Raw genomic sequence first — 24,100 nt, 5'->3', positions numbered from 1 at the left:
AATCAGACCCTTGGTGCATCAAAGTCAGTATTGTCTACTCAGACTGGCAGCTGCTCTCCAGGGTCTCAGGCTGAAGTCATTCACATCATCTACTTGCCTAGTCCCTTTAACTGGAGATGCCAGGGATTGAACCTGGGACCTTCTGCATTCCAAGCAGATGCTCTGCCACTGAGCCACAGCCCCTCCCCGTTAAATGGTATGACATGGTATAAAACAGCTTCATGTATGTGTTTCATGCCTAGTTTTTATGTGCAGCTTGCTCTTTAGGAAGGTGTATCTTCGCCCTGGGAGACGTCTAGTGTCGCCATCTTTCTAGTGGCCTTGCCCCTGGGACTTCAACCATCAGCCTGACATGCAGGAGTTTAGCAGATGAAATTTCTCTTCCCAGCAGGGAGTTAAAGGAGAATGGGAAATGCCGTGCTTGATGAGTTCCAGCATTGTCAAGCTCCTGCTAAAGAGGAACGTTAATTCCCCCCTTGCATCTTGAATAGTCACCTGAGAGTGCAGCCTGGACTCCTGGCTTTCTGATAGAAGGGCAGCACCCTGGCTCTGCATGTCAGCTGAGCAACTGGGGGAACAGGGAATAGCCTTGAGTCAGAAGGGCCCTAAGGCTGCATGGGTGACTGCTTGCACCTTGCTCTGTTCCACTGCTTCCCTCTGCTGGGCAAACTCCGATGCTTCAGCTTCTCGTCACTGATTAGCCACAAGTCTTTAAGAGCTGCCCAGGTGGGGATGGGAAGTAGGCGGACCCTCTGTGTCATCCTGAAGAGGAAGCAGTATGTAGCTGGTCTGTGAAGGTTCAGTGCTAGCCTCGGATTCTGAGGTTCTGGGTTCCAGGCGAGGTGCTAACATTTGGTATTCTCTCCGCTAGCCCTGGTCCACTTTTACATCACCCTTGGAACAACTAACCAGTGTTACCAATTACCCACCTGTGCTGCTGGGCAGGGTGACCTGTTGGCTTGACAGGAACAGTGTGTTTAAATGCATTTCTTCTCTATGCTCTTTTTTGCAGAAGAGTCTATATGTAGGCTCCCAGAGTGGGGTCCTTCAGTTACCACTGTCCACCTGTGGGCGATACGTCTCCTGCTTCGACTGTGTCCTGGCCCGGGATCCATACTGTGGCTGGGATGGTGTGAGCTGCAGTGAACTAGCTGAGACTCTTGACAGGTATGGGAGCAATCGGTAGGGTTTGACCAGAAGGCAGAGAGCAGGAGAGTACGCCAAGGACTGACATTCCTTCTCTCTTGGTGAAATGGGGGCTCCATTGAACCACCATTAATGTAGAGACCTTTCCTGTCCAAGCCAATGGATTTGTACAGGACCACATCTTCTTTCCCAATTCATCTTATGTAGAGGGAATCGAGCGTGAGTCCCATGCAGTCTGCTTGGACCATTTTAGCATTGTCATAAAAGCTAGTTTAAGTTTATTAGATCAACATCCTGCCTAATCTGGAGGGAGAGGAGCTCCAGGTAGCCTGCAACAATGAGATCAGATTCCAAAAATATAACCATGACAACAGCTACGAAACCAAACAAGACACAAGCAGGAAAAAAAATATTATGGGCTGTTACAAAAATTGCAGCAGGGGATCGCTGCATAGCTGTCTAAACTCCATATAAAATTGCATTTAAAATGATCTAAATTAAAATGGCCTTACCCTGCTTTGTAAACAGCTGAGTTCAGGCTTGGTCTCCCTAAGATCAGGAGCACAACCAAGAAGCTATAGTCCCAAGGCTCAGTGAGAGGGATTCTTAAGAGTTCTACATTTTGTATTTGTGCATTGGCTGTGTGCCCACCCTGCGAGAGACTGTTAGGGTGTGCGGATGGCTCAAGAGGGGCCTATGAGATCTGCAGAGTGTAATGAATACATTGTGCATTCTGCTGTGGGTTTATGGAATGAGTCTTGATGTGTGCTTGAGATGTCAAGATCCTGCACATGAAGACTCAGTATGTTTAGATTTTGTCAGGTGCGCTCTGAGTGCCAGGAAGATCATGTGTGCCTTCCCCAACTGACCAGAGTCCTGCTTATCTTTGCCAGAACTTTGCTGACTCAGGACGTGCTGCATGGCAACAGGGGCTGCTGGAATGACTCTGCCCAGGGTAAGGCTTGGATGCTGTCTCTTCCTTGACCACCTAGGAGGCAAGGAAAACTTGGCTATGCTGCCTTGGCCCGAGGGTGTGAGCCACCCAAAGGCAAAGGAAAGGGCCCACCTGTTTTCAGCCTTTGCTCAGAAGAGAGGCAAGCACCCAGACTGCTTCTTTTCTCCCTCACATCCAGAGTCAAAGGGCTTTTCTGCATTCTAGTTTTCCTTGCTTGTAAGTTCCTGTTCCGTGGGGGGTGGGGGTGTCTGTTCTGCATGTATTTTGCTCCCTCTAGTAGTCCATTCGATATTACACCAGTTTATGTCCTGCAGTTTAAATCTGCAGGGAGACATGCTGGACATAAACCGGTGAAATATCGAAGCGACCACTAGAGGGAGCAAACCACTTGTGGAACAGACACCCCTTCCCCAAGAAACAGAAAGTTACAAGTGAGGAAAATGAGAATGCAGAAAAGCCCAAAGTCTCTATTCCCTAAATCATTATATGGCTCCATCATACTGTTATGCGCAAAAATTTTTTCCAGATTAAGTGTCCACCATTAATTATGCAAATGAGGTTGGTTTGCCTATATCTCATTGCATTGCAAGCTTTTCCTGTTTTCAAAATATTTTCTGGTGAGCTGCTTCCGCCAGGGTTTGAATGGCAGGAGGGAGTGAAGTGTGTGGGAATTTGGGCTGGGTGGCTATTAGAGACGTGTGGCAATAGCTGTGGAAGAGTGATAGAATAAGGAGCAGTTTTGGGAACTACCCAAAACCAAACTACTGAAGACTGTACCCAATCCAGGTATGGATGCTGAGCTCTCTCTAAACGCTGCCCTCACATTTCCTGTCTTTTCTCCACAACAATGAGGGGTAGGCACTTGCTGTTTTTTTAAAAAAAGTGAAGAGAAACTGAGATTCTCAGGGCACCAGTTTTTTAGATTTCCTTCTCCCCCAGCACTTGGCTGCCCTATCCCCCTTCAATTTTAAACTCAGCAGAATCTTTCCCCTGCTATTAAAATGACACCCTGACATCAGAATCACTGCAGCTGAGGTAAGGCAGCATCTGAGGCCTAACTGGTTTTCATGTCTCCTGCAGCCACATCCACGCAGAAGAACCGGACTGTGCTATGTGGTGATGATGTGCTCTTGCCCTGTGAGCAGGCCTCCAATCTGGCCCAGGCAACGTGGCTGGTGAATGGCACCGAAGTGCTGGCAGAGGAGGGGCAAGGACACTTCCACCTTGGGGTGGACGGTCTCCTGGTGACAGACACTCAGCTGGAGTACAGCGGGGAATACAGATGTTATGCCCAGGAGAACGGTCTTCAGGCTCTGGTGGCCACCTATATCCTGACTGTACTGTCCGAGCTGCCGGTGCCACAATTCCCCCCCACGGTGCCTCAGCCTTACTGGCACGCTGCCAGCCATGGTTATGGGGACATGAGGTTTATCTACATTGCTGTGATCACCGTGCTAGGCGGGCTGTGCCTCGTGCTCAGCGTGGTTCTCCTCTACGTCTCCTGCTTGCAGAAGCGCAGGGGCAAATACAGCCTAGGGGTCCCGCAGGCATCCAGCGTGGAGCTGCAGACTGTCTCCTCCAATTGCATAGGCAAAGGAGGGCAGGATGATGAGGACTTGGGTACCTACCCGGACGGCTGCCTGCAGATCATCCCCGGGGAAGCCACCGCTACGCCATCGCCATCCAAGGAGGTGCCCCCCGTCCCACCGCCACCCCCTCCTCCGCTACCTGCCGAGTTCACCAACGGCATTGCCACCTTGCCCAACATGCTGCGCAAGATGAACGGCAACAGCTACATGCTCCTGCGGCAGAACGAGGAGCCATGCACTTCGCCGCTCTACAACTCCTTCACCGAGGAGCTGAGCAAAATCCTGGAGAAGCGGAAACACACACAGCTGGTAGAAAAGCTGGACGAGAGCTCTGTGTAGGGGGAGCAGAGAGCCCACTTTGTTGAACTAATCCCTCCAGTCCTTCTGTGATTCCCCTCCCCTTCCCAATCCGACAGAACCAGTGTTATGACTCAGCAACTACCTCCGGAGCGGCCCTCCGGAGCCGCCACAGACTCCGCGCTCATTTCCTATATTTTGTTGTTGTTGTGTGTTTTTTTGTTGACATTGATTGTTTTGTTTTCCAATTGCTGTAAAAAAAGAAAGGAATCTATTTAAATGGGAATTATATTTATATATAAAAGTGATGATAATCGATAAAACAGGAGCCACACAGATCTGTTGGGTATGTCCAGCTTGACCACCTCTGGGGGCTGCCTAAAAAGTGCCACTGGCTTGTATGGAGGAATTGTGCTGCCAGATTAGAGGGTGGGGTGGGTTGAGTAAAGGGTGGCATTGTGCCTACAACCTTGCCAGTGTGAGGGCAGCCAATCATCCTGAAGGGTCGGCGTGTGCCGCTGTTACTTCAACAGGTAGGTACAGCTCTTTTTACAAAATCCAAGTTATGGAAAAACTCATATCTTAATCTGATGACATTTCTAAATGTTTGTGTATAATTTTGATTTTACATAATTTATTCTGAATTCTAACTTTAAAGGCATTTTTTTTTTACAAACAGATGTATGTAAGTGTGGGTGAATCCTTCCTCAGAGCATGAACTTCTTTTGGATGATCTCTGGAGATTCATTCAAAACTTGCATTTTTATGGGCACAAATGCTTTTGCAGGCCATGGCTTGCAAGCTTCATCTAATAGCAGTGGCTGAGCTGTGATGGCACTAAGGACAGGGAAACCGGAAACTGTTAACATTTGCATTCAACTATCCATCAACAACTTCAAAGACAAAAGTGCAGAAGTCTCGGCTCTGCGTCATACCAGGGTCACGATGTGGAAGCAGGCAATTGTAAACCACCTCCGAACATCTCTTGCCTTGAAAACCCTGCTAGGGGACCCCATAACTTAGATGTAACTTGATGGCAAAAGAAGCCTTGGCCATTTGCTGTTGAATGCCTTGTGCTGTTAGTACCTACCAGTAGTGCAGTTCTACCGGCTTGGAATATTGTTGGCCTCCCTTTTTATGGATGTGAGCCCCCCATGAAGTGCTGCCATAGGTCCAAGGCAAGGGGACAGAGGTATCAGCTCAGCAGTGTTCCACCCTACTGAAATCTTCCTGCCCCTCTGCTCTGGGACATAGCAAGAACTTTCACATCCCCAGGGGGAGCGGTCAGAATACTGACTCTCCACTGAGAGTTGGCATCTCCCCCCCAAAAAAAACAAACCCTTCTTGTTGCATCCCAGATCAGAGATGCGGTGAGAAATTTCCTGAGCAGGAAGGAAGTGGGATTACTGCCTCTTAGCTGTTCTCTGGGCTGAGAGATGGGGTTCTGACTGCCCGCCCAGCTGCACAGGAAGTTTCTCCATTGCCTCCCAGGGGTTTGCTCTTAAGTTGCAGTGGAGAAGGGTTTGAAGAACATCCTCCACTCAGAGATCAGCTGCAAGTCAGTGCTCTGACTCCCCCACCCAAATAGTTAACAGGCTATAACAGCACCAGGAGATGCTACAGGGCAGCCCACTATGGCCAACATAACTGTTTTGAGTTGGTACTCCTGGTGTAACCCAATTTCAGACAGTTCCCTAATCCATCTGGACTCTGTTGTCTTGGGGGTGAATTGTTGGTCTCATCTTGGCTGTCTGGTAACAGGCCACCTTCACACTGGAGACCCAAAACTGCTTTCAGTCAGCATCACAGAAATTCTGGGTAAGGTCTGGCTATTCTGAGATGCAGCAATGCAAGTGGGCGAAAGTGTGGCTGTTGCATTGGAGGGAGGGCCAAGACTGACAAGTCCTAATGTTCAGAAGGCAGAATGACTAAGTCACCACCATCTCAGAGGGAAAACAACAGAAATCTCTCTGGAGAACTGAGACTGGAGCTGTCAGGTGATCCCCCAGGAACTACCCCAAAGAGCCAGCAGCTTCTTGTGTGCAGGCAAGGACGAGCGCTCACATCCATTTCTCACAATAACTAGGAGGTGAGACGTACCACTTTCTTTTAGGAAAGCAAGGCCATGAATCAGGGGCTGGCTAGACCTCATCTACATGAGCATACTGGTTAGTGGCATAAGCTAGAAAAGTGTCTCTGCCGTGAATTCACCAAGTGGTATTAACAGTATTAACTCAGCCCAGCCCCTACATGAGGCTAACCGTGGTCCACTTGACAGGGAAGTTGTAAGGCTGCATGAAATTCTAGGAATTAATTTGCATCCTTAGGAAATGTACAATATAATGTTGTTTCCCCCCTCCTTTTTTACTCAGTACTTTCGTACAGCCTTCAAGGAATCTGACTTCAATTACCTTGTACATATTTGACTGTCAATGTCTCATATGAAAAAGAGAGAGACCGCCACCTGGTGGAGCTGCATCATGCCACCTGCACCCATCCGCCAGCTGATTCCTGTCCAACTATGGATGTTGCTCTCCACCTCCGGCCTGGCCTCTGTGTTTAGGCCTATCTTTGTTTCCACTTATAGACCTAGTGGGAAAATCCAGAATGGACTCCGTTCTAGGCAGTTGCATGGGGTACGAGGTCGCCAGATACTGTGTTACAGACTGTCTAGGCTGTTAGTCTTCTCGCCTTTATATCCTAACTGCTCAAGGTGGCTTGGAAGCGCCGTGACATTCTAGATATAATATACGGTGATCCAGAAAAAATGGGCCTTCTTCAGTATTATTTGGAAGCGGGGAATGAAACTATTTAGGATATACTTTATTGGGATATTCAGGGTTTCATGTGGAAGTGCAAAAAACAGCACTGGGTGAAAAGTGTAGCATCCTGAAAATCTCCACTTTCTCTTTTTAAAAGTTTCTAAGTGTTATGGTTGCACAAATAGTCTTGATCGTGTGTGGAGTAGATTAAAAATTGCTGTTTTTAACTAGGAAGCTACAGATGGGAGCACATTGTCCAAGATACCTTCAGTGCTAGAAAGAATTTGAAATCAGGATACTTTTATGTGTAATTATCAAAATATGCAGTATAATAGTAGGAGCCAGTACTCATAGCAAAGCAAGCCAAAACCCATATGGGATGGATGAAATGCAGGCCTGTGGGAGTTCCCCTTGCAGACACTTAAACTGAGATTACAGAGTTGCAGCAGGAGCCAGAAATACATCAGTTTGGGCAGGAGCCAGAAATACATCAGTTTGGGACAAGTCATATTTGACAGAGAGGTTTCTTTTCAAGCATCTGACTAATGACCCAGGAGACAAGCTGAATCTAATAGAATCTAATCTAATACAACGAAGAGTGGAAATTCAGAGATTCTTTGCAGTCCTAGAAATTTTTTTAACTGTAGTTCACTGATTCCACCACTTGTCAAGTCTGAATGGATGGAGTATGAATAGCACAATCACCATGAACACATGAAGCTGCCTTATACTGAATCAGACCCTTGGTCCATCAAAGTCAGTATTGTCTACTCAGACTGGCAGTGGCTCTCCAAGGTCTCAGACAGAGGTCTTTCACATCACTTACTCGCCTAGTCCCTTTAACTGGAGGATTGAACCTGGGGCCTTCTGCATGTCAGTTGCTCTGCCACTGAGCCCCAGCCCCTCCCCACACAACTCAATTGGCTTGTACAACAAAAACAGTTCTGTCCAACTAGTTAGCAATGTTTTGGGCTGTGCTGGGGAGCTATAATTTCACTTTGGTTTTAGACTTTAGGAGAAGGGCCATAACTTGGTGGCAAAGTATATGGTTTCCATACAGGAAGTTCCAGGATTAATCCTGAGTTAAAAATACGTCAGGTACAAGGACTGGTGCAGAACTCTGCCTGATGCGCACAATCACCACACCAAGTAGTAGTAGACAGTATTGGTCCAGATGAACCAGTGGCCTGATTCAGTATAAGACAGCTTCAGATATTCATTTTCTCAACTGTTTAGTATCAAAGAAAATCTCATTTCATACAATTATTTCTGCCACTTGCTGATACATCTGTGGAACAGCCAGCCTCTCTTACAGGAACCAGATGGAAATTTACTGGTGCCAATTTTTTGGATGCATTTTTTTATTTCCTGCCAATATTGCTAATTGATTGATTTAGATTGCCTGGTGCTTCCTATTAAGAGATGGCAGAGGCTCAACATAGAGGAAAATGTTGTCTTGACTTGTATCACATTGTGGGGGGGGGGAGAGAAGAGAGAATGCAGTGGTACATATATGAAAGATGTTGGAGGTAGCCCCTGAATGCAAATAATGAAGACTTGGTTTTAAGTGTATTACTTATGAGAATTTTAATTTCATTTCTCCTTATCTGAACCAAGTTTAGAGGAAGTGTGCGTGTAATCATTTGTTCAACCCAAAGTGGTCCCAGCCAAAGTGCACTTCAGTGCTAAAGCATGTTTGATGTACACAAAGCACCTTCAACTTGCTTACAATATAAGCCAGCCAGGCACCAGGCCTGGAAAAGACTTGACCCTTAACAGCTTGATTTGGGAACTCCCAGCAATCTGATAGGACCTTGCCCATTCAGTCCCTGCACTTGCCACTGCCTGAGGGAAGCTGCAGAATTCTTTGCTTCTTTTTTTGCTAATGAGGCTTGATGCATTCCCAGATGTGACTTGTCTGAGAGGTGGCCATACTCCCGTGGCAGATGGATCCCTCCTATACTGTATGCCTTTTTTGCTATTCCAAGGTAACTGAAAAAGCTTCTCAGTACATGGCCATCTCTTGGTTCTCCCATTGGGCTTTTTAGTTGAACAGATGCTACCTCCAAAGGCATGAGACACCAGCCTTAATTATATATAACCTGGCTGTATTGTACTGTCTACTCCACATATCCTGGAGAACAGCCAACAGCAAGATTATCAGTCCCACCTGTCCTATGCAGGAAGGGTGGATAACCAGTTCTTCGTAAACCTAATTAACATTACTAGTTTCCTAGTGATTTGCCATATTTATAACTGTCATATATGCATAGCAGCAAGAAAGCTCACCCTGCCAATCTATCATGTCCTTTCACTTTTGGAGAAGGAATCCACTCTATCTTGATCAAGGAAGCCTTGCTTGCAATTAGCCTGGTCTGTAGCTGATCACTACCACCACCAGTAATCGGGGCTGTCACATGCAAGCTGAGTTAGGGCTTCAAAGACAAAGCAAACCGGCCTTATCCATTCCATGACCATTTCCTTAAGGAAGGAGACCTTATCCTTACTGCAGAGTAGAGAGCACTTTGAGATTAAGGGGATTTAGGTCAAACGTCTGGGCTTCTCTTGACCCAAGCCAACTTTCCATTTAACAAAACAGAAAAACAAACAAAAAACACATCCCATTCATTTTGCACCAGCATCGGTTTATTTTTGTGGTGATGAAAGACACTGCTGACCAATTTCTTGCACATTGAGCACGCTGGGCTTATTTGTGAAGGGATGCCACTGGCCTTGGATACTAGGGTTGTCTGTATGGAAAGGCTTTCGGATGCGTATGATCTCTAGTCCGGACTGGTTGGCCAACTTGTGGATGATCTCTGCAATCTCATCTGCTGTCTTACTATTTAAATACTTATCTTCCACAGCCCCATTCACTGGAAAAACAGAAGGTAAAATACTTTATAAAACCCAGACCTTACTCTCATTCCATAAAGTAGAAAAAGTTTTCTAGGCATTTGTATATCACCCCCTCCCAATTTTCAGATGGTCAGGTCAAAAGAGAACCCCCCCACCCCAATCTTTAAACTTCCCTCTTTGACTTATTCATTAATGCTATAAATTAATGTCTACTTTACATTTGCCCAATGTGATTCTTCCAGGAAACAATGCATCTGCTGCTATTGTTTCGGAGAAGGAAGGAACCTACTGAAAGGACACCTGCCTATTGGATTATTACAAATACATTTCACAAGTCGTGGTGGCACCTACTGACAGCGTCTCCCTCCCAGCATCTCTTCTAATAATCAGTAACATTTTTCATACTCACAATATTCAGCCGTTACCATTGGAAGACTGCCCTTCTTTGGACACACGTAGAACACAATGCCAGGGTTTTGCCTGGCAAAGTCCACCACCTTTTCTTCAATGTACTCTCTAGAGCAAGATAAAAACCACCATATGGATGTTAAAAAAACAAATTATACAGAAGATGGAGTCAAAGCTGACTGAGCCAACAAGTTATAAAGCACTAGGCACCTTTCCAGAATTTGGTTGTAACATAAAAACGTTAGAGGAACCCCACTGGATCAGCTCAGTGGCCCATCCAGTCCATATGCTGTTTCCTACAGCAGCTGACCAGGTGACTCTGGGAAGCCCACAGGCATTATGGTAACCAGCATCCCAGTTCTCTAGTGCAACTGGCATTCAGGCATATATTACATCTCAACATGAAGGCTCCACTTAGCAGTCCTGGCTAATAGCTGCTGATAGGCCTTTCATCCATGAATTTGCTAACCTTTTAAAAGCCACCTAAGCCTGTAGCAATCACCAAATCTCGTGGCAATGAACTGTGTAAAGGTATACAGGGTGTGGAGGGGGGGGGAACCTTTAGCCTGTCCTGAATCTATTCCCAGTCAATTTTACTGGGTGACTGCCAAGTTCTATTTCTGTAAGGGGATAAAAAGCATCTCTTTGTCCACTTTCTCCGCACCATGCACAAATATTATGAATCTGTATCATGTCCCCCTTAGATGCCTTTTTCTAATCTAAAACACCCCAGTGCCTTAGCCATTCTTTGAAGGGATCGTGCTCTAACCTCTCAGTAATTTTGTTAGCCTTGTTTTTGGCACCTTTTCTGGCTCCACAATATCCTTTTGCAGATGAGGCAAACAGATCAGTACATATTGTTCCAAATATGGCCATGTCATTAATGGTGGCATTAGAATAATGGCCCTCTTATTTTCAATCATTCTTAACAATCCTAGAATGCAATTTCCCCTTTTTACTGTTGTCACATACTGAGTTGACATCTTCACTGAGCTCCCCATCATGACCCTAAGAGCTCAATCTTTGTTAGTCATTGCCAGTCCACACGCTACAGGTGAATATGTGAAGTTATAATATTTTTGCCTCAATCTTTGATTTACATTGAACCATCTGCCATTCTTTGCCCATTCATGGAGGTTGGCAACATCCTTTGTAACACTTTACAGTTTTCACCATCCTGAATAATTTGGTGTTCTTTAAGATCACTTTTCACCTCTAACATCAGATCATTTTTTTATAACTTAAATAACACCAATATAGACACAAGTGTTTCTTCCTTCCATGTCAAGAACTATTTATTCTTATCAGTGGTTTCTGGCTCCTTAACCAGTTACCGATCTATCAGAAGGCCTTCTCCTGTTATCAAAGGATTGCTAAATCTACTCAGGAGCTTTTCGTGAGAGACTTTGCCAAAAGCTTTTTGGAAATCCAAGAATACCAGATAATGAATTCATAGTAGTTATTCATTTTTGGTGCACAGCCCAGACAGCTTTCCTGAAGGTAAGGCAGAGTTTCTGCTGCAGAGACTTCTGCTGTATTTCCCCAGCATCTAAACTGCAATATCTTGCCCGTGTAAAAAGGTAAGCCTTTCTCTGGAGGCCATCTGCTCCCCTGAAGTACCCCTTCAGTGCAGGAGACTGCATCATATTTTCTTTCTGGGGCTTAATAAAGAAGGAGAAGAGTTGGTTTTTATATGCCAGCTTTCTCTACCACATAAGGCAGAATCAAACCGGCTTACAATCCACCTTCCCTTCCCCTCCCCACAACAGACACCCTGTGAGGTAGGTGGGGCTGAGAGTGCTCTAAGAGAGCTGTGACTAGCCCAAGGTCACCCAGCTGGCTTCATGTGGAGGAATGGGGAAACAAATCCAGATTAGCCTCCGCCGCTCATGTGGAGAAGTGGAGAATCAAACCCAGTTCTCCAGATCAGAGGCCGATGCTCCAAACCACCACTCTTAACCACTACAAGCTTACAATTGTCTTTGCTATTACTCCTCTGAAGCACTTTTGGAGTGCACTTGCAAGGCAATAATTTTAGAATTGCTATTCTCTCAGCCCAATTAATGATATCGTACTACCATTCTTGAATGGGGATTTGAACAACATTGCATATCAAAGTAACTGGGACGTGTATTTTTCCAGTTCGATAAAACCTTCTTGTTACACTATCCTCATTTAATAGCATGATGAAAGTGTTTTGCAGCTAAAAACACAGCATACATACAACATTCTTCACCACCATAAGAATGGCATTTCAACTGCAGGGGCCCCAGCAAACTGCATTTTATCTACATTCAGGGTGGATTAAATATTGGTTTTTTATTCATATTATCTACTTTAATAGTTTACCTCACTTGTTTGAATTTCATTTTTTAAACAATCAGTTCCATGATTTAAAGTCAGTTTTAAATTTTATACCTTAATTCAAATCACAAATATTAATTATGTCAAATCACTGACTTTAACTCATCCACCTTGTTCACATAACTGCATCTCAAGCCAATATGCTTTCATTCCTGTTCTCAACCATTCCTTATGAAATCATTGCAACAGTATGATGGGAACCCAGCAAGGCAGCCATAATCATGCCTAATATCTTTTTAAATAAGCCCATATCACAGAAAGACAAAATAACCACATTATAATATGCTAGAAGCAGAGTAGAGGAGGAGTACTAAGGGGGTTCTATAAACATAACCACATGGCTCTGGATAAGCACAAAGTAACTCATGCTGCAGAGAAAACAAAAAAAATTCAGAATCACCAGCTATTCTACTTTGCTCTTCATTATGAGTTCGTGTTTTGGTTCACAAGAGCCAGCAAGATTTCCACTCAAACACCACATGTCATCTTCCACAAAACAAATCCCAATTTCAAGTAACTATTGTGTTACTTGTTTCTTCCACAAGACACAACACAATTTTGTACGTTAACAAAAAAAAAAGCCAACCCCACACACATATACCATACATAACATTACTGAGCTGTATTGTACCACTCGGCTAAATGCTCACCCTTCTTCCTATGAAAAAGACTCCTTGTGCTGGAGGAAGGTTCCACATTTAGCAGAGTAGGTAGCATATAGAACATTATTCTGATTGGATCCATAACACAATTGAAGTTCTTACCGATTAAATATTAACTGTCTCTACAGCATAGCTACCCTGACCTGGATGGCCCAGGCTAGCCTGATCTCGTCAGATCTCAGAAGCTAAGCAGGGTCAGCCCTGGTTAGTATTTGGATGGGGGACCACCAAGGAAGTCCAGGGTTGCTATACAGAGGAAGGCACTGGCAAACCACCTGTTAGTCTCTTGCCTTGAAAACCCCAAAAAGGGGTCGCCATAAGTCGGCTGTGACTTGACGGCACTTTACACACACACAGCATAGCTAATTCGCTGTTGACAAACCTTAATGGATTTGAAGATGCAGCATTTATGAAACGTATGTTCTGGCCAAGTTCTGGCCAAGGTTTTACAACTCATTGCACAATCATTTTTCATGGGAACTTCAAAAAGAGACCCAGCCCGCAAAATCTGTAATTCAGTGCATCCCTTGACCATAGATATGACCACAGTATCGTTTTCTACCTCATCAAATAGGTCCATGCTCAGAGTGGGGCTGTGGCTCAGTGATAGAGCCTCTGATTTGCCATGAAGAAGACCCCAGGTCTCCAAGGACTAGGAGGTAGGTGATATGAAACCCCCCTGCCTGAGACCTTGGACAGTTGTTAGTGTTTACCTGAACAGAAAAATGGCCTGACTCATTGTAAGGCAGATTTATGTATTGTGCATGGACTTTCCCTAGAACTGACCCGCCGCTGAGCATAGGTTAGCTAAGTAGTTGAGGGCACACAAAAGCGATACAAAATATTGTTTTGGAGTCAGGAAAAGAACTCAGTTTAGAAGCTCAAACTAGATTGCAGGAGCCAGAATACGAAGGGGGAAGGGGAGTCTAATCTCACATGAGCATATAAATCGTTCCAATGACATCTATGGGGTCAGCTTCTGAGTAAAGATGCATTAGACTGCAGTCACTAGATTAAGGGCCATAGCTAGCCAGAAACTGGGGAGGGGAAAAGTGAATCAATGCAAGGAAATAAATAAAAAGCTCACAATATAGGACAATGGTTTAACACTAAACAAAGCGCAGCGCAAAATCAAATACAGGAGTAAGGGCGAAATGGGGTAAATTATTACCATCGGCCTAAAACCAAATTACCAAGGAATATCGAATGGTTAGGGAGGCAGGGAGTACGGAAAGAAGGACAGACCGATCAGACAGGGCTAAAGGAGGCTGAAATACAGCAGGACTCCACAATGGCAGGCTCTGCTGAAGCCAGGGCTCACCCTCAGAGCCCTTTCCCCAACACCAGGGTTCAGTTGAGGAAGACATTCCTAATAGGATAATTCACAGCGGGTCGCCGTGTTAGTCTGTCTGCAGTAGTAGAAAAGGGCCAGAGTTCAGTAGCACCTTAAAGACGAACAAAAATATTTTCTGGTAGGGTGTTAGTCTGTCTGCAGTAGTAGAAAAGGGCCAGAGTCCAGTAGCACCTTAAAGCCGAACAAAAATATTTTCTGGTAGGCTAGGAGCTTTTGTGAGCCACAGCTCTGTGGCTCACGAAAGCTCCTACCCTACCAGAAAATATTTTTGTTCGTCTTTAAGGTGCTACTGGACTCTGGCCCTTTTCTATTCCTAATAAGAGCATATCTAAGGCGCGCTCCTTGCCTCACACTTATACACCCCACTCTTCTCCAGAACTCAGGATGGCGCCCCTGAATGGAGCGGACTGACTACCCCCTCAACACCACAACCGCCCCTGAGCGACAGGCTCGTCTAGGCGCGAACGGGCGGCCTCCAGGCCTCCCCACACGGCCGGAGATGGGAACCCGCCTCCCTCGAGGGCCGCTCTCTCGAAGCCCGGCTCTGCCCACCTCGCGCCCCGCGAGTCCAGTGCATTCCGGCTGAGGGTCAAGGTGAGGCGCTGGAGCTGGCACACGTAGCGGCCCACGCCGTTCCGCAAGACGCTGGTCAAGAAACGGCTCGCCGTCCCTCGGCCCGTCATGACAAGACTGCTCCGAGGCAACAGGGCCGTCGCCGACTGCCCCTCTCACGACGCCGGAAGCAGAACCCCTACAGGAAGTCAGGCGCCTGGTGGCGGGCTTGGTTTCCATAGAGATAACAAAACAAAAAAAGAGTAGGCCTCAAAGCCGGAATTTCCGGTAAAAATGGAACGCCGCCATTGGCTACAGTCCTACATTGCGCAGAGAGACGCCGTTCTAGGCCTCTATGATGACGCCCCTTTTACACTTTACGGGAGAATTGGTATTAAAAGGGCAGTTCGGTTTTTGACAGGAAATACACCTAAAGACTGTGAGGTGGCCTTTAATTTTCTTGTCTTTTTTTTAACGCTCTATTTTTTTAACGGCCTACTTAGCCGCTCTAGAAATGACGTTTCAGTGTTGTGGTTCCGGGGTCAAAGGACCGGCGCGCTCCCTGCTGCTGCACGTGGGGGCTGAGAAGGACCGCTTGGATAAGCATGGAGAAGGCGGAGCGGCTCGTGTCGTGCGGCGGCGGCCCCGGGGAAGCCTGAGCCTCGGCGGGTGCTCCTTGCTGAGGGGGCCGCCTTCCAGGACGAGGGTCCTGGGGCGGGGGATCCTGGGAAGGTGGCCCTGCTTCTTCACAGAAGTTCGCGCGGGGAAGCCTGTGCTGCCCACCGAAAAGGGGCGAGAGGCGAGACGCTATGACCGGCAGGTCCCTGTTATGTGCCTGTCGTGTTCGGGAGGAGAGGTGTTTGAGGACGTGAATCGGGGGTTGCAGCTCAGCTGCGGGACTGGTTTGTAAAGGGGGGGGGATGCCTGAGAAAGTAGAATGGGGCAGCGTGCGAGTGTGGCGGGTGGGGGAGTTCGTTAGAGCCTTCCAGTATGCCAAGATGGGGTGGGCTAGGCCCATATAGTGTTCTGGAAGGATACTCAGAGCATACACTTTTCTGCCACTTGTGTAGAAACATGTGGTTCCCCGTACACTCCTTGCGCATTCTTTCTAACTCTTGGTCCTTTGGAGGCAGACGGGTTGTGGCTAGCAGCTATACCTGCCGACGCTACAAGAAAGAGGTGCTTCCGTCCCCAGAAGGTCCGGTCCCACCGGTGTCAGTCACAGAGATACGACAGTACTTGAGGGCTCAGGACATCCCTTTTCATGATGGCTATAGTTGTCTTCACACACCCAGCATTTTTGTGGAGGAGAAGCAGCAGGTTCGACATAGCTACAGCCTGTTTATTGACAAAACCACAGGCCGCTTTGTCTGTACAGCCACACTGGTTGAGGGTAACTGGCAGGACTTCCAGGCCAGCATTGAGTTGAAACATAATGGTGTGGCTCTCAATGAACTGCTAAAGACGGATGGGCAAAAGGACCAAGCTGGGGAGGATTCCCAGCACATTTGGGAGAGAGCTTTGCCTCTGTGGGAACTGCTGGATAAGCAAGAGACACAGGAAGCCAAGGCTACATTTGGTATTTCCAGTGTGTCTGATACCACCCTTAAGCGTTTTGGGGTGCGTTATCTGCGGACAGCTCAGGCCTTGGTCTTCCCATGGTTTAGCCCCCAGGGCACCAGCCTAAAGGGCTTAAAGCTTCTGGGGGCTGAGCGCCAAGGAGAGACAGTATGTTACGTGGAGAACACTCTGCCCCGTCCAGGTGCTTATTACAATCTCTTTGGACTGCCACTGATCAGCCGACGAGATACAGAAGTGGTCCTGACTGGACGGGAGCTGGATGTCTTGGTGCTGCACCAGGCGACGGGGCTACCAACTCTGGCCTTGCCTCGAGGGTTTTCATGCCTCCCCCCAGCCCTTCTTCCCTACTTAGAACAGTTTAAAAGGATTACACTCTGGTTGGGGGAAGATCTCCGCGCTTGGGAGGCTGCCAAGCTGTTTGCCCGCAAACTGAATCCTAAGCGGTGTTCTTTGGTGCGACCTAGTGACCAGCAACTCCGTCCCCTAGAAGCTTTCAACCGTGGCTTAAACCTCACCAAGATTTTGCGCACAGCCCTGCCTGCTGGCCACAAGTCCATAATTTCATTTCGCGAGCTGCGTGAAGAGGTATTTGGGGAACTGGCCAATGTGGAGCAGGTGGCTGGGGTCAAATGGGCCCGTTTTCCAGAAATGAACAAACTCCTGAAGGGTCACCGAAAAGGGGAGCTCACAGTCTTCACAGGTGATTAAATGTCTTGTGCTTTTCCACCCCACCTCCGCCTTGCAATGTGTGTGTCATTGTTCAGTTCCTCAGTGTTGTTGGACTTTTGGTATTTTAGGCCATACCTCAGTTTTCAGTCTTCACCTATTCTGTATGGCCTCTGCAACATGTTGTGCTCAAAGTATGCTGCCAGTAATATCCACAAGGCTTCTACAACTAATGGCTTATTGAGCCATCAATTAGAGATTGCAGAATTAACTTTCAGTAACACATGTGCTTGAATATCTTGTTGCTATTGCCAGTCCAACAGTGCAGTCCTCTGCAGAATTATTCCAGTTTAAGCCCATTGAAGTCAATGGCTTTAGGTTGGTGTAACTGCATAGGATTCCACAGTAAGTCTTGTTGCGTACTTGAGCCACTCCCTCAGAGTATTGTTTGTTCACAGCTATTTGTTTACAGGAATGAGACCAAGATTAACTCTACATCTCATCCTGTTGTTCCTAGTCTCAGGTTTCCTTTGTGTCACTGTTTGCTGTTAATTTTGAATACCATTTGGCCTGTAATTATTGCTTTGTTGTTGTGTGTGGGTTGGAGACCTTTTATTCATTGGCTGTTTTATTGACTGACGATTACTTTTTCTATTTTAAATCAGAACACACATGTGCATTCTTGCACAAGGCATGCACACACACCTTCCACACACATATATGCAGTCTATCTGACAACACATTCGTGAAACACCCTGTGGAAGAAGGTGCCTGTCAGTCCACATGGAAACTCATTGCTAATCCACTTCTCATGCAGATTGGAAAATCTTTTCTACACCTGTTAATTTTGCCCTTGTTTCCATGGATTAGGTCCAACCGGCAGTGGGAAGACAACTTTCATCAGTGAATATGCTCTGGATCTCTGTATGCAGGGAGTGAATACTTTGTGGGGCAGCTTTGAGATCCACAATGTGCGCTTGGCCAAGATCATGCTTACCCAGTTTGCCATGGGACGGCTGGAGGAACAGCTGGAAAACTTTGATGAGTGGGCAGACAAATTTGAGGATCTTCCTCTTTACTTCATGACTTTCCATGGGCATCAGAATATCAAGTAAAGGCAGCTTTGTTCCTGCATGTACTGTGATAATTACTTGATGCTGAGGTGGAAGATGTGGTGTTGTGTTTTAATTGACTGTGTTGTTAAGACTACATTCTCAGTATTTGGTTGGGAACAAATCAGTGGGGATTACTCTCAAGTGGGCATGCTTTAGATCAAGGTGTAAGTGTCCTGAGGAAGGAAGGCTGTTTGTAAGAGTTTAAGTTAATGCTAAAACGACTTAAGAGTTTTTTGCCCTGCTAGTCTAGGAGACACAAAGCAAGTGCAATCAGGTTAATGTTCTTTATCCATCTGCATCAAGACACTGATCTTGATTGCTCTTTCCTCTTCTATTCAGCCTCAATGAGTAGCTGCAATCGGCACAGTTCTTGCAGCTTTTCAGGGAGCTGTTAAACAGATCCTGACTCGTGTATAGGATGAGGGTTGGAGAGTGGTACGGTTGTATTCTCATGATGTGTGTTAATCTAGGCGATGCCCTTTCATATCTTTGCTGTGGGGTATAGTATTATGAGGCCTAATATGTAAGTGAGAAAGCTTGCTTCTGTGAAAGAGGGTGCCACTGAGGTAACTGTTTTCTCTCTTACAGGACAGTGATGGACACCATGCTGCATTCTGTGTACATGTATGACATTACCCATGTGATTATTGACAACCTTCAGTTCATGATGGGCCAGGAGCAGCTGACTGTGGACAGGTAACCCTTCACATTTTCCCCCCTGCACTCTGTTCCTCCTCTGCTTCCTTTTGCTAGTCTGTCAGTTTCCTTATTACAGTGACCTGTTTAGCTCAACTGTCCCCTATTATCTATATGCCAGCCCTCATCCTACTCCAGACTATGCCTAGTTAGGGTCACTGATGACATAATGCTGCTGATTGCTTAACCTTGATGAGGAGCAGGCCATAGGCTTATATGCTCCCTCTCTTCTGGAGTATGAGTTGCTGCTTTAACTACGACTAAACATTATATCGGCACTGGCATTGGGTTGGATCCAGTGTGTGGTCTATGCAAGGATCCCTGAGCTTCCTGGCTTTCCCCTCCCACCAGCAGTCATGTCCAATCCTGGGAAAGCTTATTCCTGAGATTTTGGGTCCCATGTGGAGTAATAACTATGTGGGGTGGGGGTGGGGACTCAAGTAGGGATGGGGGAAGAGGGTAAAATCTATCTTTCCTCTTCCATCAGTGAATTGGGAGAGAAGGTGGCAGAAGCTAAGCAGGGGCAGTACTTGGAAGGGAGACTTCTAAAGAACACTCTACAGAGGAAGGCAATGGCAAAACCACCTCTGCTTCTCACTTGCCTTGAAAGCCCCTTTGTGGGGTCACCATAAGACGACTGCGAATTGTGCGCATGTGTGAAGTGCCGTCATCAGTGAATTTCCACTTACAGAAGAGACTCCCTTCTTCCACTGCAGCCCTCCAACTCGTGCGGGCATTATTCCACATGGGTCCCACAATCTCAGGAATAAGCTTTCCCAGGGTCGGAGGTGGCCGCTGCAGAGAGGGGAAGGCAAGGGAGACTGGTGACCATTAGCACCTTCAGCTGCTGGTTACAGGATCTAATTCAATTAACTGTGGCTAAGACTACCCAGGGCTCCCACTTAACCCTTGTTAAGCCTAGCCAGGACGCAAACTCTGCTTAAGTGGGAACCTGATTAGCTGTCACTACAATTATTGTTGAGATCAGTGTCATGCTCTAAAAGATTGGAAATTATGATGTACTAGCCCTAGGTAATCCTGGTGTCAGTGATTACATATAAAGATTTAAAAGGGAAAATCAAAGAAGTGTATGTTTTAACAACCCAAAATGCCACATGAACGCTGGCAGGGTTTTGTTTTGTGACATTAGTGCATGGGCTGATGTTGCTATTAACTTTAAAGATTTTTTTAAATTCTTCAGTTAGGATGCTGGGTGTTTTTAGCCAAAGATCTTTGTGCAAATCTGTTCTCAGAACCTTGAACAGTAGCCATGGCTGTCCCCATCATGCACGTTTGCCTACCCACATGATTATATGGATTTGCACCTATTGCTGTCAGCATTTTTCATCTAATCCCAGTAACACTTTCATCAGTAAAGCATGAATGTCAGATGATGCCCCTTCTCCTTTTAACTTTCCTGCTAATGTATCAAAAGCAACTGCTTCCTGAGCCTTGCGCCAAGGTGCATTTACTCTGCCACATTGCTGTTCCAGGCTTGCTGTCCAGGACTACATTGTGGGCGCCTTCCGGAAGTTCGCCACAGACAACAACTGTCATGTGACTCTGGTAATTCACCCTCGGAAGGAAGATGAGGAGAGAGAGTTGCAGACTGCCTCAATTTTTGGGTCTGCAAAGGTGAGTGCTTATTAGTAGCAGTTTATGAGGAGGTGCATAGGCCTCTGTCCTTGGAGAGCTGTACTGGCAGCTTGCTTGGAACCTGTAGGCCTTTTTTTATTGGTAAGAAACAGAGTCCATTACTTTACCCACTTGCTGTGATCTTTTGAAACTGCCAGTGCCCAGCATGATTCCCTATGGTTGTTTGTTAACTCATCAAACTAGAGTGGATCAGAAAAGTCTATTTATGTTTATTTACTTCATTTATACTTCACCTTTGTCTCCAGCAGGGACTCAGAAAAGCTTGTATCATCCTCCTAATCTCCATTTTATCTTCACAACAACTCTTACATTTAGAGTGCCTATCAGTGTGCCATGGCAGAGGGGTGAATGAGAAGAGGCCTGCACATGCTTTAGCCAACATCTATACATGGAAGTGGGCTTCAGTCTCTGACTAGCACATGCTTAATGCTCACGGATTGAAGTCAGTAGAAGTACAAGGTGCTCAACTGTGGCTGATTGTGCTAGTCTTGTTTTAAAAAGTCATGACCTTGTTTTGATCATATTAGATTACTAACATCTAAGTTTTTAGCCCCTTTGTGGCTGGAAGAGCCAGTTGAGGAAATTGCCACGTTTGTTTTGGGGTGGGTGTGAAATGCAAGAAACCATTAAGAGGATAACCCAGAAAAAGTATGGCAGGATCACCAGGCAAGGCCCAGTAGCTAGCACATGCAATAACATTTTATTGACATGCATGTTAAATTTGCTTTTTAGCAGCAGTCCTCTAGCTCCTCTTGTTATACAAGGTGGCCTTCTTTGCTGCAGTGAAATAACCTTTTCCTTCTCACATCTCTTGTGCAGGCCAGCCAGGAAGCTGACAACGTGCTGATCCTGCAGGACAGGAAGCTGGTGACAGGCCCAGGCAAGCGCTACCTGCAGGTGTCGAAGAACCGCTTTGATGGGGATGTGGGGATCTTTCCTCTGGAGTTCAGCAAAACATCCCTCACTTTCTCTACCCCAATCAAAGGCAAAGCCAAGTTGAAGAAAGTTAAAAATGACGATAGTGTGCCTCCCAAGAAAGCTCCAGCAGGTGCTGGTGGGGCTTCAAAGAAGCAGCGGGCCCAGCCACCCAGTACAGAGGCTTCCCCAGATGGACCTGTCAAACCTTGAAGAAGAGGAGTAGAGTCCTGGGCAGGAAGGGATGGAAGCCTCTTCCCTGATCACAGCAGCAATAATCTGATTCTGCTAAGCCAAGGCTGTGGCTGTTTTTCACAGCACTTTTGCCAGCTGTTTTTCTTTGAAATCCAAGTGTTAATCAGAGTGAGAGATCAGAGGCTTCCCCAGATGGACCTGTCAAGCCTTGAAGAAAAGGAGTAGAGTCCTGGGCAGGAAGGGATGGAAGCTAGCAATATCACTGCCTGCTCCCTGATCACAGCAGCAATAATCTGACTCTGCTAAGCCAAGGCTGTGACTGTTTTTCATGGCACTTTTGCCAGCTGTTTTTCTTTGAAATCCAAGTGTTAACCAGAGTGAAAGATCTGTGGTCAAACACAGGAATAGCTTGTTTACCTCTTATCAAGCAATAATTCAGAGATGAGACTTGGGCCCTTTCCATGGTCTTTCCGAGATGAGATTGGGGACAGAAATGTACACACTTTAGAGGAAAGCCTTGCCTCTTCAGCCTGGGTTGGGCCTGACTGCTCCTCCATTTTCCACTGTTACACTGGAAAACACCACCAGGAGGAGCATTAATGTCTGAATGTTGGGTGTGATTCTTGCCCTAATGTGTGAACAGAATAAGGATAATCAAGCTGATGTCATTATATATCCCAAATGTCAATTTGGTCCTTGTATCACAGCACCACTGATAAAGTTAGGACAGGAGCTCAGAGGACAGAGAAAGTTACAGATGGGGTGTAAGAGAAGTCAGCAGGGCTTAGTTTTAAGCTAAGGGGTTGGCAGTTGTAGAAGCAAAAATGGAACTGAATTAGTCAGATTGAATCATTAGTACAATAGAGATCTCCCATGGATCATTGGCTCAGAGCTTTACTGGTCTAGCCTAGTGTGAACTCAAGTGAGGTCTGTCTAAGAGGAAAGCCACACTACTTGTGGGTCCAAAGGAGTTTTTGACAAGTTATCATCAAGGGAAATAATGCAACTTTTTTGGGGTGTGTGTGTGTTTTTGAGCCAGTGATGGCTTAAGTAAAAATCATGGATCAATTTCCCGGAGTCCCTTCCCCAAATATTATAACCATTGCTGCTTGAGAAAGTCTTGAATCAGACCACTTGGGAAGAATAGTGTTGATAAAAGAAGCAAATCTGAGATTCTGACCAATCTGTCCAGTGAAGAAAATGGTCTTTTCTGAAAACTGACTTCAGTAATGAAACGGGCAGGCCGTAAGGCTCTGGAAGCGCATTGCTTCAGCCTCTTCCGTTTTAATGAGATGGGGAATTTTTCGAGTGCAATTTACAGACAATAATGATTATTATTTCATTTGACCTTCTGCCAGGAGGAGAAACTTCCATCATTAACGGTGTTTGGAATAATTTATTTGGGGTACAGAAATTATGGTTATCTGACATGTTGAATGTCTTTTTATTTAATTAAAAAGCCCCCAGTTTGTACATCCTGTGCAAGTATTCCTTATGTTGTCCACAAGAGGTCAGTCTACATTAGGTTTTCACTTCCCTGAATTTGAAATGGAAGCTTCACTTGACATTGTTTCCTCTGATTTCCTTGCTTACCCTCTGTGACTTCATGGCCTGCCAAGCATTTGAATGTTACTGTGAGCTGCAAACTGGCCAAAGCCAGAGACCATGCAGCAGCCAGTTCATTAGAATATAAATGATGGCTAGTGCTACCAACTCTGTCTACCAAACCTAAGGTTTCTGTGATTTAAACTGTTCCAGATAAAATACTCACCTGCTCTTTTAAAAATGTATAGGGAAGGAGATTGCATAATTTTCCAGGGCATTCTTTTCTCTTCGGGACCTAGGACTGTGGCTTTGTGGTAGAGCACAGGTTTTGCACGTAGAGGGTCCCAGGTTCAATCCTGTCCTTTCCAGCTAAAGGACCACAGGTAGCAGCTGTTGGGAAATACAGTTTCGAGAGGAAGTGCTAGATACAGCAGATAGTGCTGAACTATGTTGACCAGTGGTCTTGCCTTGGTTTAGGGTGGCGTCATATGTCCATACACAATCCTGATGAGCATGTGAAAAACTGTGAGCCCTTTCGTGTTTTGTTCTGGCACCGGTTGTTTTCTTTCCGCTTTTTTCCTTTTTTGTGGCAGCATTTTAATTATTTAGAAACTTTTAAAAAACATAATAGCAAAACTGATCCAGATAATTAGGGAAATTTTCATCGTACAGTCTCGATGCCTCCCTGTAAACAAAGCTGTTTTTCTCTCCAAGCAGTTTTCAGGGTCACAGAATAGAGCCAAGTTTACATATTTGTCAGGCACAAAATTGGTATGAGAACTT

The 24,100-nt window shown here is 45.9% G+C and overlaps 3 protein-coding genes and 1 non-coding gene across 4 annotated transcripts in view; 2 read left to right on the top strand and 2 right to left on the bottom strand.

The window, feature by feature from the left end:
• SEMA4G (semaphorin 4G) overlaps window positions 1-4,174 on the top strand; it is a 61,281-nt gene extending 57,107 nt beyond the window's left edge. The window contains exons 12-14 of the mRNA XM_056850289.1: window positions 1,013-1,167; window positions 2,040-2,101; window positions 3,182-4,174. Coding sequence (XP_056706267.1) covers window positions 1,013-1,167; window positions 2,040-2,101; window positions 3,182-4,029 — 1,065 coding nt within the window. The 3' untranslated portion in view covers window positions 4,030-4,174. The remainder of the gene's footprint in view (window positions 1-1,012; window positions 1,168-2,039; window positions 2,102-3,181) is intronic.
• Window positions 112-183, bottom strand: TRNAS-GGA (transfer RNA serine (anticodon GGA)). The gene has a single exon. It is a non-coding gene; the product is annotated as a tRNA-Ser (tRNA).
• A 5,209-nt stretch (window positions 4,175-9,383) lies between the features above and the next one.
• On the bottom strand, window positions 9,384-15,079 carry MRPL43 (mitochondrial ribosomal protein L43). The gene is made up of 3 exons (XM_056850298.1): window positions 14,949-15,079; window positions 10,018-10,124; window positions 9,384-9,625 (listed from the first exon to the last, which is right to left on the bottom strand). The coding sequence occupies exons 1-3, from the start codon at window positions 15,077-15,079 to the stop codon at window positions 9,396-9,398; spliced, it is 468 nt and encodes a 155-aa protein (XP_056706276.1). The 3' UTR covers window positions 9,384-9,395.
• Window positions 15,080-16,022: 943 nt separating this feature from the next.
• On the top strand, window positions 16,023-21,790 carry TWNK (twinkle mtDNA helicase). The gene is made up of 5 exons (XM_056850291.1): window positions 16,023-17,229; window positions 18,066-18,306; window positions 18,899-19,006; window positions 20,500-20,641; window positions 21,482-21,790. The coding sequence occupies exons 1-5, from the start codon at window positions 16,023-16,025 to the stop codon at window positions 21,788-21,790; spliced, it is 2,007 nt and encodes a 668-aa protein (XP_056706269.1).
• The last annotated feature ends 2,310 nt before the right edge of the window (window positions 21,791-24,100 follow it).

The sequence above is a fragment of the Euleptes europaea genome, chromosome 5, assembly GCF_029931775.1.
Source record: "Euleptes europaea isolate rEulEur1 chromosome 5, rEulEur1.hap1, whole genome shotgun sequence".
NCBI classification, from domain to species: domain Eukaryota; kingdom Metazoa; phylum Chordata; class Lepidosauria; order Squamata; family Sphaerodactylidae; genus Euleptes; species Euleptes europaea.
Note: the sequence above shows the minus strand (reverse complement) of the source record. Positions and strands in the feature narration are given on the sequence as shown.

Coding starts and splice junctions, on each gene's coding strand:
- MRPL43 (XM_056850298.1), bottom strand. CDS start 15,079: ATGACGGGCCGAGGGACGGCGAGCCGTTTCTTGACCAGCGTCTTGCGG. Junction 10,125..14,948: donor CTGGACTCGCGGGGCGCGAG/GTGGGCAGAGCC, acceptor ATCTTGCTCTAG/AGAGTACATTGAAGAAAAGG. Junction 9,626..10,017: donor AATGGTAACGGCTGAATATT/GTGAGTATGAAA, acceptor CTGTTTTTCCAG/TGAATGGGGCTGTGGAAGAT.
- TWNK (XM_056850291.1), top strand. CDS start 16,023: ATGTGGTTCCCCGTACACTCCTTGCGCATTCTTTCTAACTCTTGGTCC. Junction 18,307..18,898: donor CATGGGCATCAGAATATCAA/GTAAAGGCAGCT, acceptor TCTCTCTTACAG/GACAGTGATGGACACCATGC. Junction 19,007..20,499: donor GAGCAGCTGACTGTGGACAG/GTAACCCTTCAC, acceptor TTGCTGTTCCAG/GCTTGCTGTCCAGGACTACA.